Source organism: Scheffersomyces amazonensis (genome assembly GCF_036850825.1).
Source record: "Scheffersomyces amazonensis strain UFMG-HMD-26.3 chromosome Unknown RJT21scaffold_3, whole genome shotgun sequence".
Lineage (NCBI taxonomy): Eukaryota > Fungi > Ascomycota > Pichiomycetes > Serinales > Debaryomycetaceae > Scheffersomyces > Scheffersomyces amazonensis.
The window spans coordinates 918514-935925 of record NW_027042743.1 but is presented as its reverse complement, the minus strand read 5'-3'; the positions used below and the strand labels follow the sequence as shown (position 1 = coordinate 935925).

General features: G+C 30.3%; 7 protein-coding genes across 7 annotated transcripts; 5 read left to right on the top strand and 2 right to left on the bottom strand. All coding sequences in view use genetic code 12, as the record gives it.

Annotated features, from left to right (window-relative positions):
* The first annotated feature begins 5 nt into the window (after positions 1–5).
* On the top strand, positions 6–1175 carry RJT21DRAFT_120312 (cleavage polyadenylation factor subunit). The gene is made up of 2 exons (XM_064881681.1): positions 6–976; positions 998–1175. The coding sequence occupies exons 1-2, from the start codon at positions 171–173 to the stop codon at positions 1137–1139; spliced, it is 948 nt and encodes a 315-aa protein (XP_064738517.1). The 5' UTR covers positions 6–170; the 3' UTR covers positions 1140–1175.
* Positions 1106–2481, bottom strand: TIF5 (translation initiation factor eIF5). Its single transcript, XM_064881680.1, has one exon. It carries the CDS (start codon positions 2448–2450, stop codon positions 1257–1259), a length of 1194 nt encoding a protein of 397 aa, XP_064738516.1. The 5' UTR covers positions 2451–2481; the 3' UTR covers positions 1106–1256.
* RJT21DRAFT_126436 (uncharacterized protein) lies at positions 2482–8583 on the bottom strand. Its single transcript, XM_064882858.1, has 2 exons — positions 7195–8583; positions 2482–6245 (listed from the first exon to the last, which is right to left on the bottom strand). The coding sequence occupies exons 1-2, from the start codon at positions 8436–8438 to the stop codon at positions 2708–2710; spliced, it is 4782 nt and encodes a 1593-aa protein (XP_064738515.1). The 5' UTR covers positions 8439–8583; the 3' UTR covers positions 2482–2707.
* A 668-nt stretch (positions 8584–9251) lies between these two features.
* On the top strand, positions 9252–12226 carry GRR1 (SCF ubiquitin ligase complex subunit). The gene is made up of 2 exons (XM_064885710.1): positions 9252–11773; positions 11897–12226. The coding sequence occupies exons 1-2, from the start codon at positions 9733–9735 to the stop codon at positions 12040–12042; spliced, it is 2187 nt and encodes a 728-aa protein (XP_064738514.1). The 5' UTR covers positions 9252–9732; the 3' UTR covers positions 12043–12226.
* A 200-nt stretch (positions 12227–12426) lies between these two features.
* Positions 12427–13377, top strand: RPL43A (60S ribosomal protein eL43). Its single transcript, XM_064881679.1, has 2 exons — positions 12427–12500; positions 12989–13377. Coding segments are annotated over exons 1-2 (279 nt in total). The 5' UTR covers positions 12427–12498; the 3' UTR covers positions 13266–13377.
* Positions 13378–14232, top strand: RJT21DRAFT_120304 (ESCRT-II subunit protein). The gene has a single exon (XM_064881678.1). The coding sequence runs from the start codon at positions 13580–13582 to the stop codon at positions 14165–14167; it is 588 nt and encodes a 195-aa protein (XP_064738512.1). The 5' UTR covers positions 13378–13579; the 3' UTR covers positions 14168–14232.
* Positions 14233–14992: 760 nt separating this feature from the next.
* URA7 (CTP synthase) lies at positions 14993–16714 on the top strand (the record flags this gene model as incomplete). The annotated part of the gene is made up of 1 exon (XM_064883005.1): positions 14993–16714. The coding sequence occupies one exon, from the start codon at positions 14993–14995 to the stop codon at positions 16712–16714; it is 1722 nt and encodes a 573-aa protein (XP_064738511.1).
* Between the last annotated feature and the right edge of the window lie 698 nt (positions 16715–17412).

The following is a 17412-nucleotide window of genomic DNA, read 5'->3' as shown; positions in this document are numbered from 1 at the left end:
ATTAGTAATTATAAATAAAGTGTAAATAAACTAAGTAAAAGTAAATGTGTATGTGTATGTATATTGCAACTAAAAAAAGTCCGGTATACAGTCTGAAAAAACCAACCCAAATATCAAATTCAAAATTTCAATAGTCAACCAGCCATCACAACAAGAGACATTAACATAAAATGTCGAACATATCGGAAGATGAAGATGATGCGTATCTTTACGGATCGGATGAAGAAGAAGTACTGAAAAAATCACAAAGTGGAAGTAACCAGAAAGATAAACTGGTTATTAAACAAGAGAGTCAAAAGGATAAAGTTAAAGAGGTAGATGATGAAGATGGAGATGGAAATGGAAATGGAGATGAGGAAGAGAATGAAGATTCACAAGATGAAGATTCAGATGAAGATTCAGAAGATGATATTGATATTATCATTGGAGAAGAAGCCAAACCAACTACTACTGTTACAGCTGTAGCAACAAATAATGATACACTGGGTACATTAGTAGATACAGAAGTAGAAAGAGATAATAAAACTAGTATAATAGTAAGAAATCAAAGTGATAATAAAGGTTCAATAGATGTTAATGCAGTAGGAGAATATGAGGGCAAACCCATTACTCATCTTGATCTTGAAACTATTAAAGAAAAACCATGGCGAGCACCAGGAGTTGATATTACTGATTATTTTAATTATGGATTTAATGAATTTACATGGACTCAATATTGTTATAAACAAGATAAAACAAGAGGAGAATTTAAACCTGAAGCATTCATGGCACAAATGTTAAGTTCAGGAGCTCCACCTCCAATCCCACCTCCATCTTCAACATCTATACCACCTATGGGAATGATGCCACCTAATGGAATGCCTCCAATGGGTATGATGCCTCCAGGTATGGCCCAATTTATGCCTCCAGGTATGCCAATGGGTAATTTTCCTAATATGCCAAACATGCCAAATATGCCAAATATGCCTCCAAATATGCCAAATATGCCTCCAAATATGCCAAACATGCCCAATTTACCTAATATGCCAAACTTACCTAATATACCAACCAATTTCCAAAATAATGGTAAACCAGTAGCACAATTTCAACATTTTAATCAACCACCACCTCCTCCACCTCCACCTCCACCACAAAGATAAATTATTTACAATATGAATAGTTTAATTTTAACCAATATTTACATTAATGAATATAAAATATATATAAGAAAACTAAAGAACTAATTAACTAGTAAACGTAAATTAACAATAAGCCCACTATTCTTCATCACTTTCTTCTTCAGCTTCTTCTAACCATTTAATAAAACTTTTAGAAGCTTTACGAACCTTTTTGGAAATATCCTTAGCAACATACTTTTTAGATACTTTACTACCCCAAGCAATTATAACTTCTTCACTAATGATTTCTTTATCATATAAAATATGTAAAATAGCAGGAACTTTTGGAATTAAATCTGGTTTTTCTAATCCAAGAAATCTTTCTAAACCTCCTAATAATGCCTTTTCAAATTCTTCTTGTCCATTAATTAATTTAGTTAATAATCCACTATGAGCATCAATTTGATTAACAATATCTTCATCAAATAATACTTGAGCTAATACTTGAACGGTTTCAGCTTGATCAATAATATCTAATTCAGAAATCTTTTTATATATTTCAACATCGGATGGTAAATCATCTTTTGAATCTTCAGATTCTTGTAATAACCATTCACCTAATTCATTAAATTTAGATTGAGTTTCATTTAAATTTAAACCTTCTAATTCTCTTGCTCTTGCAGCTACAGCTTCTTCTGACATATCAACTGACCAATCTTCATCTTTAACAACTACAGTTTCTAAAGCAGCAGCTTCTTTATTAAATTTCTTAGCTAAAATATCATCATCTTCATCTCCATCACCTAATTCACCATCAACTCCACCGTTGGAATCTTGAGCAATATCAGAAATTGATTTACCACCTCCAACAACATTAGCAGTGGCAGTAGCAGCTTTTTTACCCTTTTTTGAAGCAGGAGGATTTTTAACAATATATGAATATAATTTATGTTTTGGTTCAATAGGACTTATTTTACCACAAGCTTTACAATCTCTTTCTAAATTATCTTTACCCTTAACTTGAATTTCAGTTTCAGGATTTTTACATGATCCACAAAGAACAAATTTATTAATAAATCCATCGAGTGAATCTTGTAATTCATTAGTATCATGAGCTCCATTAACTAAATAACGATCATTAGCATCATCAATAGATGTTTGAGCTCCTAATTCATAACCAAAATATTTAATTACATAAGCTGGTGGTCTACCTAAGGCACGAGCTACTTCACTTAAATTTCCAATAAGAGTTTTAATACCGTTACCTCTACCTTCAGTTTTGGATTGAAGTGCCGGCATTTTATACCGATAGAATGGATCGGTGTTGTCACGACATATGTTAATGAACGACATCTTTACTATACTTTATTTACTTAATAGTGCTAGTTAATTAGTACTACTAATTGGTAATGATGAGTTTGAAATGTTCAACTGGGTGAAAAATTTTGTGTGCAGTACGCGACATTTATTCTCTCCTTCACCACGACATTATTACTACCACTACATCAATCTTCTTACTATTACTGTATTACTATATTATATATAAATAGAGAGCCCGGCTAATAGTCGTGACTTAGCCGGAGTTACATAGTTTTAGTTTAGGTTCAGGTTCAGCTGAAAAACAGACTCTTGTTCTGGCCCGAGGCAAGTCCAGGAGTGCCTGGGTTCGAGTTGTACCCTAACGCAGCCGAGCTTAGTGAGAGTTGTTCCAACTGTTGCATGACGGCTGTATCCTGTTGCTGCAATTGCTGTTGTTGTTGTTGTTGTTGCTGCTGCTGCTGCTGCTGTTGGTACATGTCTTGTTGGTATGTCATAGGCACTTGATAGCCCTGTGGGACATTGCCTGGATAAAGACCCTGGGATGCTTGAGGAATGAATTGGTTAGGAGCATATGCTTGTTGTTGAGGAGGAATATATTGTTGATGAGGTGGAGGTTGTTGATACTGTTGGGGCATATAGTACTGATAAGGATTCATCATGGCTTGAGGATCAATATTCTGTTGTTGTTGAGAATGTTGTTGACCTCTACCATTACCATTTCTCTTTCTCTTATTATTAATTGAACCATTTCTATTTAAACGATTTGATGAAAGTCCTACTTCTTCCATTAATTTCTTATAAGGTTGAAAGTTAGTTATATTTAATTCCAATAAGATCCGTCTAATTTGGAAAGTAATAAATTGTTGATATTTAGCATTTAATGTAGTATCTGAAATTTCTCCATCATTTAAAGTTAATAAGAATGGATTAGTTAAAATCTTATAAATAAATAAAGGACCAGCAGAATGTTCATGATTCTCAGTTAAAATTAATTCTAAAAGTTTTGATTTTTCAATATTATCATTATCAAAATCTCGAGCATCTTCAAATTTTCCAAAGATTGTATCCATAATTAATTGTTTCAGATTTAAATCTGAACGATTATTTAAAATCTTTAAGATAGTTAAATTAGCTAATTTATGAGTACATAAGGCTTCCAAATTAGGTAAAAACTTATTAGTTAATAAACAATATCTATCATCTATTGTGGCACCTTTATCATTAAAAGTATCTAAAAACCAAGTAATTAATAATGAACCATTATTATTAATAACTAATTCATTAGAAAATTCAACAATTAATGAAGCTACCAATACAATTTGTTCATTAGTAATATAATCAGTTTCATTGGCAGTTTCAACAATAGTTCGAATACATCTAGCTCCAAATCTTCCATAACTAATTTCCATAAAATTATCTAACATTGCTTCAAATACAAAATCATTAAATGGGGAACCAAATTTAATACATCCTTGAAGGACATAATTACCAAATTGATCATTAAATAATTTAACTGCATAAGGTTTTAAACTAGCTCCAATAAGATACTTTTGTTGTAAATCATCATGACATACATTAATTACTTTTTGTATAGCCCAAGTACCATTTTTATGAATACTTAATTGAGTTAAATAAGGAGCAATTTCTTTAACCATCATTAATTTAATTAATGGTGATTCAACTAAAGTAAATAATTTTTGAACAATGGTATTACCAAGATAATCATAACATAATTCGGGTAATTCATCAAGCATAGCAAGACAAAGTTCTTCTAATTCAAATTGTGTCATGGTCTTATTGCTAAGTTCATTAGATTCTTCATCTGATCCAATTCCAATTTCATTGATCGTGGTGCTGGTGGTACTGGTGGGACCACCAGAATTATGATCTGGTGATGGACTTCTATTAGTATTATTCAAAGCATTCTCGTTATTCTCTAAAATCTTTCGTAATTCCCGTAACTTGGGGGAATCAAATTGTCTTAACGGAATTGGATCTGGTAAAGGTCCAAAGTTATTCTGATAATTTTCATGACGATAGTTTAATGACTTATTAATTATTGAAACTATCTTATCTAAATCTACATGATTGGATTTAGTAACTAATTTATTAATTGAATTCATCAAGTTTGGTTGGATATTGATGAGATCAGTTGGGGATGGTTTGACTGTTTCATTAACCACAAGATTGTTATTGTTATTGTTATTGTTACTGCTTGTATTGTTGGAATTGTTGTTAGTATTATTGTTAGTATTATTATTACTATTCTTAATAGCTACTGATTCACTTGTACTGCTACTTCCAGTAGTAGTAGGAGTAGATACTGATACTGTAACTGGAGCAGGAGCTATTTGACGATCAAGTATCTTAGCAAATGCAACATATAAGATTATACCCGGAACAATTTCTAAATGAGTAAAGTTAGCCTTTAAACTCATGGCTGTATCAAGATTAGTACATTCAATTAATGCATGTTTAGATGTCGTGGTTGAAGCTAATCTAATGGATCTAATACTACCAAATGATCTTTGATTACCTAAGGAATTATTCAAGATATTCCATAATTTAATAGAATCAATAAACTGTGGTAAATTATCAATGAGTAAGTATCGGGTGGGTCCAAGAGATGGGTTCTCAAAGTTGGTAGTAAGGACGATTTGGGAGAAGTCAAAGTCGTCGGTAAGGAGTGGTTGTTGAGGCTGTTGCTGATACGGTTGATACTGCTGCTGTTGTTGTTGTTGCTGTTGCTGTTGCTGCTGATGTTGTTGGTGATGTTGTTGTTGTTGTTGGAATTGGTTCTGATGCTGTTGGATCTGCTGTTGGTAATTTAACGTCGATTCGGGAATGGTAGGCGTAGAACCTGAATAGGTTTGAGATCTGTGTCTTGGTAATTGAAGATTAGTATGATTAGGTGAAGTTGCTACATTACTATTAGATGTAGGAGCTAACATGGGTTGTCCAAGCATAAGATTATCTAATAATACATTCATATCATTTGTTTTAGTAGACATTCCACTCATAAATGGTGAAGTACTTAATCTATTACCTGAAGAATTTGAATTTGAATTTGAATTTGAATTTGAATTATCTAATGAATTGGTATAATTAGGTAATAAATTTAAATTTGGAATTGCAGCTGTGGTTGTATACGATCTATTTCTAGGACCATTAGTTCCAGATCCATTTGATGATGAAGGAAGTGGATTATTAGTTGAACTTGAAGAATTTTGAGCCGACATAATAGGACTTAAAAAAGTGGTGGTAGTACTAGTACCATTAGCTGAAGTAGATAATAATGGTTGAGATGAAACTGTAGTTGATACATTATTATCAAATGAATGTAAACTAGTATTATCTAATAAACCTCCAGCACTATGTTGAGAATGAATGGATAATGCATCATCATTCCAAATTGATGTAGTTGAAAATAAAGATCCCGATCTCATTCTTCTAGCATTAGATGTGGGGATTGAGAAATTAGGATTGGCATTTGCAGTTGCATTTTGGTTTGCATTGGGATTTGCATTGGGATTAAGACTTAAATTGGTCTGAACAGTGGGAATATCAATAGCATTAGGAGATGGAGATATCCCTAAAGAAATACCATCTAAAGTAGGTAAATTAACTACTATATCTTGATTTAATCCTGATACTAAAGGAGAAGCTGAATTAGATATAGAAGTTCCATTAATATTTGTAGTTGTATTAGGTTTAGTTGGAGTATTTAAGAATGAAGAAGGTAAAGTACCTGCTCTACTTCTTGATTTAAAAGGATGATTTGAAGCAGATGTAATGGATATAGCAGGAGATGAAGGATTGGGAGAGTTACTTAAGTAACTGGGAGGGTTATTATTCATTAAGATAATTTAGCAATGATAGAAACACAAGAACAATTAACAATTAAGAATTAACAATTAACAAATATATATATATACAAAAATAGTATCAAAGCAAGTAAACGATCAGACTCAACTGGACTTAACCATTAACTGTTAACTGTTAACTATGACAAACAAGTACCACTTGAAGGAAGGAAGATATGGGGGGAATGATAGAAATGAGTTAACTATGTTAAATAATTGATAATGCAAGAAATTAGCTTAATTAAGCTCAAGCTTTATTATTATATGATATAAGTTATTAGTAGTTAAGTGAATTTCGTGATATATACGTTGGCCGATGTTAACTATGGATGGAACGAAAACCTGTCGTAGCAGGCACAGGGTCGTGCGGGGGCCAGCGACCACCAGCGACCGCAACCTCAACCTTTCGATGGCGTCTCCTATTTTTCAGGAATACTTCCATACCGCAGTAGTCCGGTCAAGGAACACCTCTGTAACTCTGGGGAATCACTAACAAACAAGATTCTAGACTTTGACACCCCTGCAACATCCGGATCATCCCCCTTTCAAATCAAAATCTATCCATCATAGCCGTCTATTTATTAGACAAATTTGTAGTACAATTGCTTCTATTTTAAGCTAACTAATACTTTTGTGATATTATCATCCAAACCGACAACTGCAACTTAGCCTATATTGCGGTAATTTTTAATAACGGTTGTAATAGACTCACTAGTAAAATATTTACTGTAATTGTAGTAGTATTTACTATTACTTGTAATATTTACTATTTACTAGTAATATTTACGCCCCAATGTATACATATATTATTATTATTATTATTATTTATTTATTTATTTATACCCTATATAGTGTCTCGAGGAAACGCATTATTCTTGGATAATACTATACATCGGTTAGTATGGGAAAGATACCCCTTTATTTTACCACTAGTAATTAATGTAGCCAATAAACATTCAACTTGATCTAAACTATCATCATCTTGACTAGTATTACTAGAAAGTTGATATGCTAATTGAAATCCATTAATAGGAATTATATGTTTTTGTGCTTGTTTATCATTTAAACTCTCAATTATCTTACAAGTCTTTCTAAATAAATTTAAATAACATTGTTGTCTAGATAATTCAATTAATAAATAAAGATGATTCTTTAAGAATATAGTTTCAAATTTATTTATTGATTCATTAAATTTTTCAATATCTCCTTGAATTATACTAGCAAATAAATTATCTTTATAAATTAATTTTAATTCAGGATAATTATTCCAAAATGATTCATGCTTGGGATATTTGCCATGATTATATAATCTTAATGGTAATAATAATAATAATATTTGACGATATTGTTTTAAATTACTACTTTGACCATATTTCTTTAATGTATCATAAGCTTCAATTAATTTCTCTTCAGCTTTTAAAAATTCTCCATTATCTAATGATAATAATGAACTATAATAAAGATAAATTATTGAATATTTCTTATTAATGGTATTTTCATTAGAATTTGGTAATTTAAATCTAGCTCCTAATAATGCCTTTTCAAGAGATTTAGCTAATTCTAATTTATTCATTTTAAAATAAATTCGAATTAAATTAGCAAGAAAATAATAAATATCAACTCTTTTACTATATTTTAAATCTAAATTCTTATCATTAAGTGATAATTTAAATGCTTTATTTATTGTATTTGCAAGAGATTCTAAACTTGATATTTTTAATTTAGAATTATTTTCAAATCCAACTTCTAAATCATCTTGAAATTGAAATTTTGATATATCTTCAGGATATTTTTGTTGTTTAACTTTATAAACTGCTATTAATTCATTCATTGAATTAATTAAAGCAATATTAATCCAATTAGTTTGATTATCTCCAGCTCTTATAAGATGATTAACCATTTCATTTAATTCTTGAAATGCTCCTTCTATATCTTTAGATCTATATACACATTTCATAAGTTTTAAATGACTCTTAATTATAGGTCGAAACTTTTCAGTTACCATATATAAATCAAAATCATTAGGTTCATTAAATTGGGCTTGTATAGGACCATCTTGAGTGATTGGATGAATACTGAGGCATGTAATTAATGTCGAAGCATCTTGACGAGTTATTGCTTGTTGAAAGGTAGTAATAAATTCACTTAATGTTACCATTGAATTGGGAGGTATTGCTTTAGTGGAGATTACTTAGTGGTTATAATTTAGTGTATTTTAATTAGTGTAGTATTCTTTTTTCAGAGACCGCGAGCGATTGTCTGGTAGCCCTGCCTAATAAATAGTACAGACTGCCTAATAAATAGTGTACCAGTAGTATAAATAAAGATTAGTGATGGTATAGAGAAGTTATAGAGTTATAGATTAATAGAGTAATAGAGTAATAGAGTAATAGAGTAATAGGGTAATAGGGTAATAGAGTAATAGAGTAATAGAGTAATAGAGTAATAGAGTAATAGAGTAATAGTACTAAATAGTAGAATATTAGTCCACTCAATAGTACACTAATAGAATAGTACTATAGTACTAATAGAACTAATAGAATAGGATAATAATACATAGAATAATCCAATTAACTATAATACATTCTACAGTAAGACCCAGTAGAATGCTTGTATAAAAGAGTTACACTAATATCCTGCTAATTTCACAATATTATAGGACAAGCATTATTTCGCAGACAAATTACACTAACTTACTAGACGATGAATGTACTCTTGTAATTAACTCACTAATACAATCAGCTACCCATAATAAATTCAACTAAAATATATCCAATACTTCTACTACACTCTATATAATAATTCCTTATAAAATCATTACTAATATTATTACAATCTCTTGAACTCATCTCTCTCATGTCAGAATTTTCTCTACGGCTGCAACTGTCTGTAAGCCTAATTACGGTAGCTTGTAGGCTGGGGGCGTGTATGCAGGCGCACTCCTTTATTTGTCTGATGGCGTGAAATCACCAAAACCCAAACGACGCTATAAAGCTCCAACCCCAATTCTCTATTACAGTCTATCCATATATCATTCATCAGATTTGTCATATCAGGATTTAACCTTACAATTGTGAGGTAGACATTCAAAAGATATATATACCTACCCTATCAGGACTCATAGATTTTCTACGTCATAAACCCGTGGCATTACCACATAGACATAGACGTGAATTGATTACTTATTTAGACACTAACAAAGTCACCCACCTCATTCAACACAAGACAACAGACGACAACTTATCACAACAGCTCAACTCAACACAAATTATTTATTTATTTATTCATTCATCTAATCTAATCCATTTGTTCATTCGTTGTCATTATATTTATTGATCTCCCTCCCTTTGTAATTCCCATTCCCATTCCAATTCCAATTCCAATTCCAATTCCTTTTCCATTTGTAACCATACATAACATTTTGACTTGTTAATGAAGTCAATCCACTAGTCATGAGTTCTCCCAATAGTGTCGATGAAGATTCGGCGGGCAGTACCCAATCCCATGCAATAAAAATACCAAAGAAATCAAAATCAACTAAAACTTCAAATTCAAATAGTTCATCTCATAATCGTTATGATTCAGATTTTTTAATGGATAATGAATTTAATGATTATAAAGAATTAACTGAAGCAATAATTACTAAACGGAAAATATCTGATTCAAATAATTCCAATATATCTCAAACTTATCATATTCAAAATAATTCCCTTTTACGATTACCAACAGAAATTTTATTACAAATCTTTCATAATTTAGATCGTCGAGATTTATTTTCTTTATTAACAGTTTGTAAAGAATTTGCTGATTTAATTGTTGAAATTTTATGGTTTAGACCAAATATGCAAAATGATATATCATTTAAAAAGATTAAACAAGTTATGGAAATTCCAAAACATAAAACTTATTGGGATTATCGACAATTTATTAAACGATTAAATTTATCATTTATGACAAAATTAGTTGATGATGATTTATTATCATTATTTATTGGATGTCCAAAACTTGAAAGATTAACTTTAGTAAATTGTACAAAATTATCAAGAACTCCAATAACTCAAGTATTACAAAATTGTGAAAAACTTCAATCAATTGATTTAACTGGAGTAACTGATGTTCATGATAGTATAATACATGCATTAGCCGAAAATTGTTTAAGATTACAAGGATTATATGCTCCAGGTTGTAGTAATGTTCATGAAGATTCAATTATTAAATTATTAAAATCTTGTCCAATGTTAAAAAGAGTTAAATTTAATAATAGTGAAAATATAACTGATGAAAGTATATTAGCAATGTATGAAAATTGTAAATCATTAGTAGAAATTGATTTACATAATTGTCCAAATGTTACTGATAAATATTTAAAAAGAATATTTACTGATTTATCTCAATTAAGAGAATTTAGAATTAGTAATGCAGCAGGAATTACTGATAAATTATTTGAATTATTACCAAATAGTTATTATTTAGAAAAATTACGTATAATTGATATTACTGGATGTAATGCAATTACTGATAAATTAGTTGAAAAATTGGTTGTTTGTGCTCCAAGATTAAGAAATGTTGTATTATCAAAATGTATGCAAATAACTGATGCATCATTAAGAGCTTTAAGTCAATTAGGTAGAAGTTTACATTATATTCATTTAGGTCATTGTGGTTTAATAACTGATTTTGGTGTATCATCATTAGTAAGATCTTGTCATCGAATTCAATATATTGATTTAGCATGTTGTACACAATTAACTGATTGGACCTTAATAGAATTATCAAATTTACCAAAATTAAGAAGAATTGGTTTAGTTAAATGTAGTTTAATAACTGATACTGGAATATTAGAATTAGTTAGACGTCGTGGAGAACAAGATTGTTTAGAAAGAGTTCATTTATCTTATTGTACAAATTTAACTATTGGTCCAATCTTTTTATTATTAAAAAGTTGTCCAAAATTAACTCATTTATCATTAACTGGTATAAGTTCATTTTTAAGAAGAGAAATTACTCAATATTGTCGTGATCCTCCTCCTGATTTTAATGAAGCTCAAAAGAGTTCATTCTGTGTATTTTCAGGTCATGGAGTTAATCAATTAAGAAATTATCTTTGTCAAGTTATGGAAGAAAGAACTTATCTGATTGAACAAGGAGAAATTCATGCTTTGTTTCTTGATAGAAGAAGGAGATTATTAGATAACAATAATAATAATGATAACAACAACGATAATAATAATAACAACAACAACGATAATAATGATGATGTTGATATGGGAGGTGGAGCTTGGGAAGGTAGAGCTGCAGGTTTAGGCTTAGAGGATATAGGAAATCCTCCCCTTTTTGATATGAATCGAGAAATATACAGAGAATTAAATGATGGTATTATGAATGCAGATGAAATGCGGGAACATTTTCAACGTTTAATACGAAATCATCACCAGCAAAGAGTCTATGGCTACCAACAACAGCAACAACAACAACAACAGCAGCAGCAACAGCGTCAGCAACAACAACAACAACAACAACAACAACTCCCGCCTCCCCAACAACAGCAAGCACAACCACCACGTCAAGGTCGTCAAAATAATGGCGCTCCTTTTGGTATGATAGGCTTACCTAGAGATAATGATAATGGTAATGCCAATGCTCCCCAGATTGAACAACAAGCAGTATTTCCCAATGACGAGCCAGTTATACCGGTTATTAATGAAGATGAAGATGTTGAGATGGATCAAGTTGCATTATTTCCTCGAAATGCTCCCCGTTAAGTTCCTTGTTTCTTTCTTTCTTTCTTCCCTTTTATTGTTTGTCACACACACTCTTTAATTCTTTCTTTCTAACTATTAGAACAACTACTCATATTTATAGGTTAGGTTAGGCGGGTTTAATTAATCAATTAATCACCATTATCTTTGTAAATTATAAGGTTATTTATGTAGTTTTAATTTTGCAACATATGTCTTTCCTAATTAGGCAAGATGCTAATTTTACCATTTTTTAGTGGTTAAGAGAGAGGGAATGAGGGCACCAGCCCTAATTCTCATGGAGAGCACGTGACCAAAGTATACCCACATTCGCACGACCCACAAGCATCAAAAAATTCTTTCTGTTTTGGGGTAATGCTCAGAAAAAGTACGGATAGTGAAAAAAAATTTATTAGCGTACTTTTCTAAACGTTTACTATCGTTGGTCTTTTATTATTACCATAGAATAAATATATCGAAATGTATGTAAAGAGTCTATCAAAGTAATCGAAGTGGAGTATAGAGAATGAAAGAAAGAGAGGGGAATAGTGAATAGAGAAGAGAGATGTGTATTGTATGATAGAATCAATCAAGTGATATTTAGTAATAGTAATACAAATAGTAATATGAAGTCAAATGTTAAGAAAAGGAAACAGAAAATATCAATGAAGAAATGAATGAATAAATGAATGAATAATCTTACCATAAGTGATTAGGTAGTTTCTACAAATTAGAATCAATAACTGTGAAGAAATACTAATTTATGTATACTGTGAAATTCATATTCTCACCAAATCAAAACCAAGTAAAAATATTATACTTATACGTTTATAAGTATAAGTGAAATTTTCATATCCCATACAATAATTAGCTAATTCAACTGAAAATATATTGAATTTATTCTCGAAATACTCATACTTTGATTAAACCTATATTGAAATAAACAATATACTAACTTTAATTTTTATAGGACTAAAAGAACTAAGAAGGTTGGTATCACCGGTAAATTCGGTGTCAGATATGGTTCTTCTTTAAGAAGACAAACCAAGAAATTGGAAGTTCAACAACACGCCAAATACGATTGTGCTTTCTGTGGTAAGAGAACCGTCCAAAGAGGTGCCGTTGGTATCTGGTCTTGTAAATCTTGTCGTAAATCCTTTGCTGGTGGTGCTTACACTGTTACTACTGCTGCTGCTGCCACTGCTAGATCTACCATCAGAAGATTAAGAGATTTAGTCGAAGCTTAAATTGGTTTTTATAATAACTTTTTGAATATCACATAGCTCATATTTCATTGTATTTTAATAGTTTATAAAAATTAATTACCATCATAATACACAACATTATTGGATAATATATTAACTTTGTACATTGTAATATCTCTAAGTAAGAATGGTGAAGGTTAAGAAAACGTACTAATAAAAAGGTAAATGCGTTACAGATAGGATAAATTTCACGTGACACATATATCCTCAAAATCAAACAACCACTAATTATCAATTAAGCAACTATATATAGATATTACACACCCCTATTAGATAACAAATAACTAACTGATGATATGACGACAGAATTCGTATTTCCAAAGATTCACACATTCCCTCCACTATACACAGAACAACCCAATTCCACAATCCTATCTAATCAATTAGATTCATGGTGTCAAATAATTCTTCAATATTGTGAATTTTATAAGATAACATCATTGAATCGAAATGGTACACCAAAATATAGTCAAATTGAATCACTTCTGATTGATTCATTACCACCCATATTTGAAAATAAATCGATAAATCGTTCTACCAATGATAACTTTAGAAATGTTATTATTCATCATTTAATCTATAAATTGAAGAAAGCTCAATATATTGATCCTAAGAAACCGGAATTGGGTATTTATGTATATTGGAGATCACTAGTTGAATGGGGTCAGTTGTTATACGATTATGTTGATTCAACTGGTCAATTAGGTACGGTTCTTACCTTGTATGAATTAACTAAATCAGATGAAAGTGGATTACCTGATTCATTAAAGAATTTAGACGAGGGATTATTGATAAAAATAGTTAAAGATTATTTAATAAAGCAAGGAAAAGCTCAAATATTAATGAATGAAGATAATGAAATTGGAGGAGTAAAGATCGTGTAAGTATACGTATACGTATAAGTATAAGTATAGGTATAAGTATAAGTATAAGTATAGGTATAAGTATATTTATTATAATGAAACAGATACAACTATAGGTTATTCAATTGAATTTTATTGTACACCTTTTATGCCTATGCTATTGTATTTTCCTTTCACTGTTGAATTGAGAGATACTAGCATCTCATTAAGGCAAATATCGATAAATTAGATAACTTTAATAGAGATACTATTCTCTATTGAGTGACTTAACAGCTAATTATAGGTACTTCAGAAAAGCTATAAATTTTTTCATCTCATACTTTAGGAATACCTACAACCTACTTTTCATAATTGAAGTGTATAGATTAGCTAACATAATATTTATGTTTAATTATTTTATAAGTTAAATAGACCTTAGCTGGCGGGTCGATAGACTTGCCTAATTAGGCAGTCGAGAAAGATGAAGGAATGAAAAATTAAAATGAAAATGAAAATGAATTAGACCACAAAATTGAGCACCATACTACAGACCTCATCACTATTTAGAAGAAAAAAATTTTATGAAGTTTATCTTGGTTTAGCTTGTTCTTGTTCCTTCCCGCTTAAACAGTTCATTTAAGAGGGCCTACCTATAGAATATAAAGGTGTATAATCGAGTGATTTGTTTGTATTGAAGTTAAATTATAAATTGACTAACAATCCATTCATAATCACGATAAATACAATAGTAATAAAAACTAATAATAATTAAAAATAATAATCATATAACGTGTCATAGTACGTGTTTTTAGGGGCCTCTTCTCTCATAATTCATAAGCAGATATATATTAAAATAATTTTATAAAGATGAAGTACGTTGTTGTTTCTGGTGGTGTTATTTCTGGTATTGGTAAAGGGGTATTAGCCTCATCTACTGGTTTATTATTTAAAACTTTAGGTTTAAGGGTTACTTCAATTAAAATTGATCCTTATATGAATATTGATGCTGGAACTATGTCACCATTAGAACATGGTGAATGTTTTGTTTTAAATGATGGTGGTGAAGTTGATTTAGATTTAGGTAATTATGAAAGATATTTAAATATTACTTTAACTAGAAATCATAACATTACTACTGGTAAAATTTATTCTCATGTTATTGAAAAGGAAAGAAATGGTGATTATTTAGGTAAAACTGTTCAAGTTGTTCCTCATATTACAAGTGCTATTCAAGATTGGATTGAAAGAGTTGCTAAAATTCCAGTTGATGATACTGGTTTAGAACCAGAAGTTTGTATTATAGAATTAGGTGGTACTGTTGGTGATATTGAAAGTGCTCCATTTGTTGAAGCTTTAAGACAATTCCAATTTAGAGTTGGTGTTGAAAATTTTGCTTTAATTCATGTTTCTTTAGTTCCTGTTATTCATGGAGAACAAAAGACTAAACCAACTCAAGCTGCTATTAAAGATTTAAGATCTTTAGGTTTAACTCCTGATATGATTGCTTGTAGATGTCAAGAAGAATTAGAAGTTGCAACCATTGAAAAAATTGGTATGTTTTGTCATGTTGGACCAGAACAAGTTATTGCTGTTCATGATGTTAATTCAACTTATCATGTTCCGTTATTATTAATTCAACAAAAAATTATGAAATTCTTATCTAAGAAATTACATATTGGTGAAATTAGTCAAGAAGCTTCAGTAAAAGGTGACAAATTATTATCAAAATGGAAAAAATTAACTACTGCTCATGATAGATCATTTGAAACTGTTACTATTGCTTTAGTTGGTAAATATACTCATTTAAAGGATTCTTATTTATCAGTTATTAAAGCTTTAGAACATTCATCTATGAGTTGTAATAGAAGATTAAAGATTGAATGGGTTGAATCTTCAGATTTAGAAGAAGAAACTAAAGTTTCTGATTTATCTAAATATCATAAAGCTTGGCATTACGTTTGTCAAGCTGATGGTATATTAGTTCCTGGTGGATTTGGTAGTAGAGGTATTGAAGGTATGATTGCCGCTGCCAAATATGCTAGAGAAAATGATGTACCATATTTAGGAGTTTGTTTAGGTTTACAAGTTGCCGTTATCGAATTTGTTAGAGATGTTTTAGGAATTAAAAATTCTACATCTCAAGAATTTGATAGTGAAATGCCTGAAGATATTGCTTCTGTTGTTTATATGCCAGATGTTGATCAAGTTAAATTAGGTGGTACAATGAGATTAGGTATTCATTCAACTAAATTTGTTGAAGATTCTAAATGGTCAAAATTAAGACAATTATATGGAGGTTCTGAATCTGTTTTAGAAAGACATAGACATAGATATGAAGTTAATCCAAAATTAATTAAATCTATTGAAGAAAAAGGTTTAAATTTTATTGGTAAAGATGAAACTGAAGCCAGAATGGAAATCATTGAATTAAAAGATCATAAATTCTTTGTTGGTACCCAATATCATCCTGAATATTTATCTAAAGTATTAGATCCATCTAGACCATTCTTAGGTTTAGTTGCTGCTTCTGCTGGTATATTAGATGATGTTTTAGCTAGAGAAGATTTAAATTATAAGGGAGAATTTTAATCTTTTTCTTGTTCATTATTAATCCCTTCACATTTTAGTTAATTAGTTAATATTTGTTATCTTGTTTTATTGCATTAAAATCTTTTCTTATATATAGAGTAGGTTTCACACCCAAATAGAAATATCACGTCATTTACGCAATCACAGGGCCATGCCTACGCTTCGTATAAACGCTTTTAGCTTATAATAAGAATTGGTAATCGATATCGTCTATGATAAAGCGCATTTATTGCTGCGACAATTATGGTAAAAGTTGCAAAAAATCACAAAGCGGAACTTTACTAATAGGCAGAAACGCCTCAAATAATTTCTATAGAATTTAAAAGCTTCCAAGCTAAATTGTCAAAGCAACAGATGCGTGGTTTTCGCCTTCTGCACATTCTTCTTTAAAGTTGCCTAATTTTCTAGTGATCATCAAAAGTATAATTTACCGAGCGTCAGTTTGTCCCCGCTAAAAAAAATGAAAAGCCGCTGGCATCTCCCTATGGGAAAAACATATAAATAGGGATCGAGAGCGGGCCCGCTGGATTTATTTATTACATTATTTATTTAAAATAATTAATAACCAATTAATTAATCAATTAAATTAGTTATATATTTATACTTATCAAACAAATCGAAATTATGCCAGCTTACACTTTAGTTAATTACGGAGACGAAAAGGGTTGTGATTGTGGTGCAGACTGCAAATGTTCAAG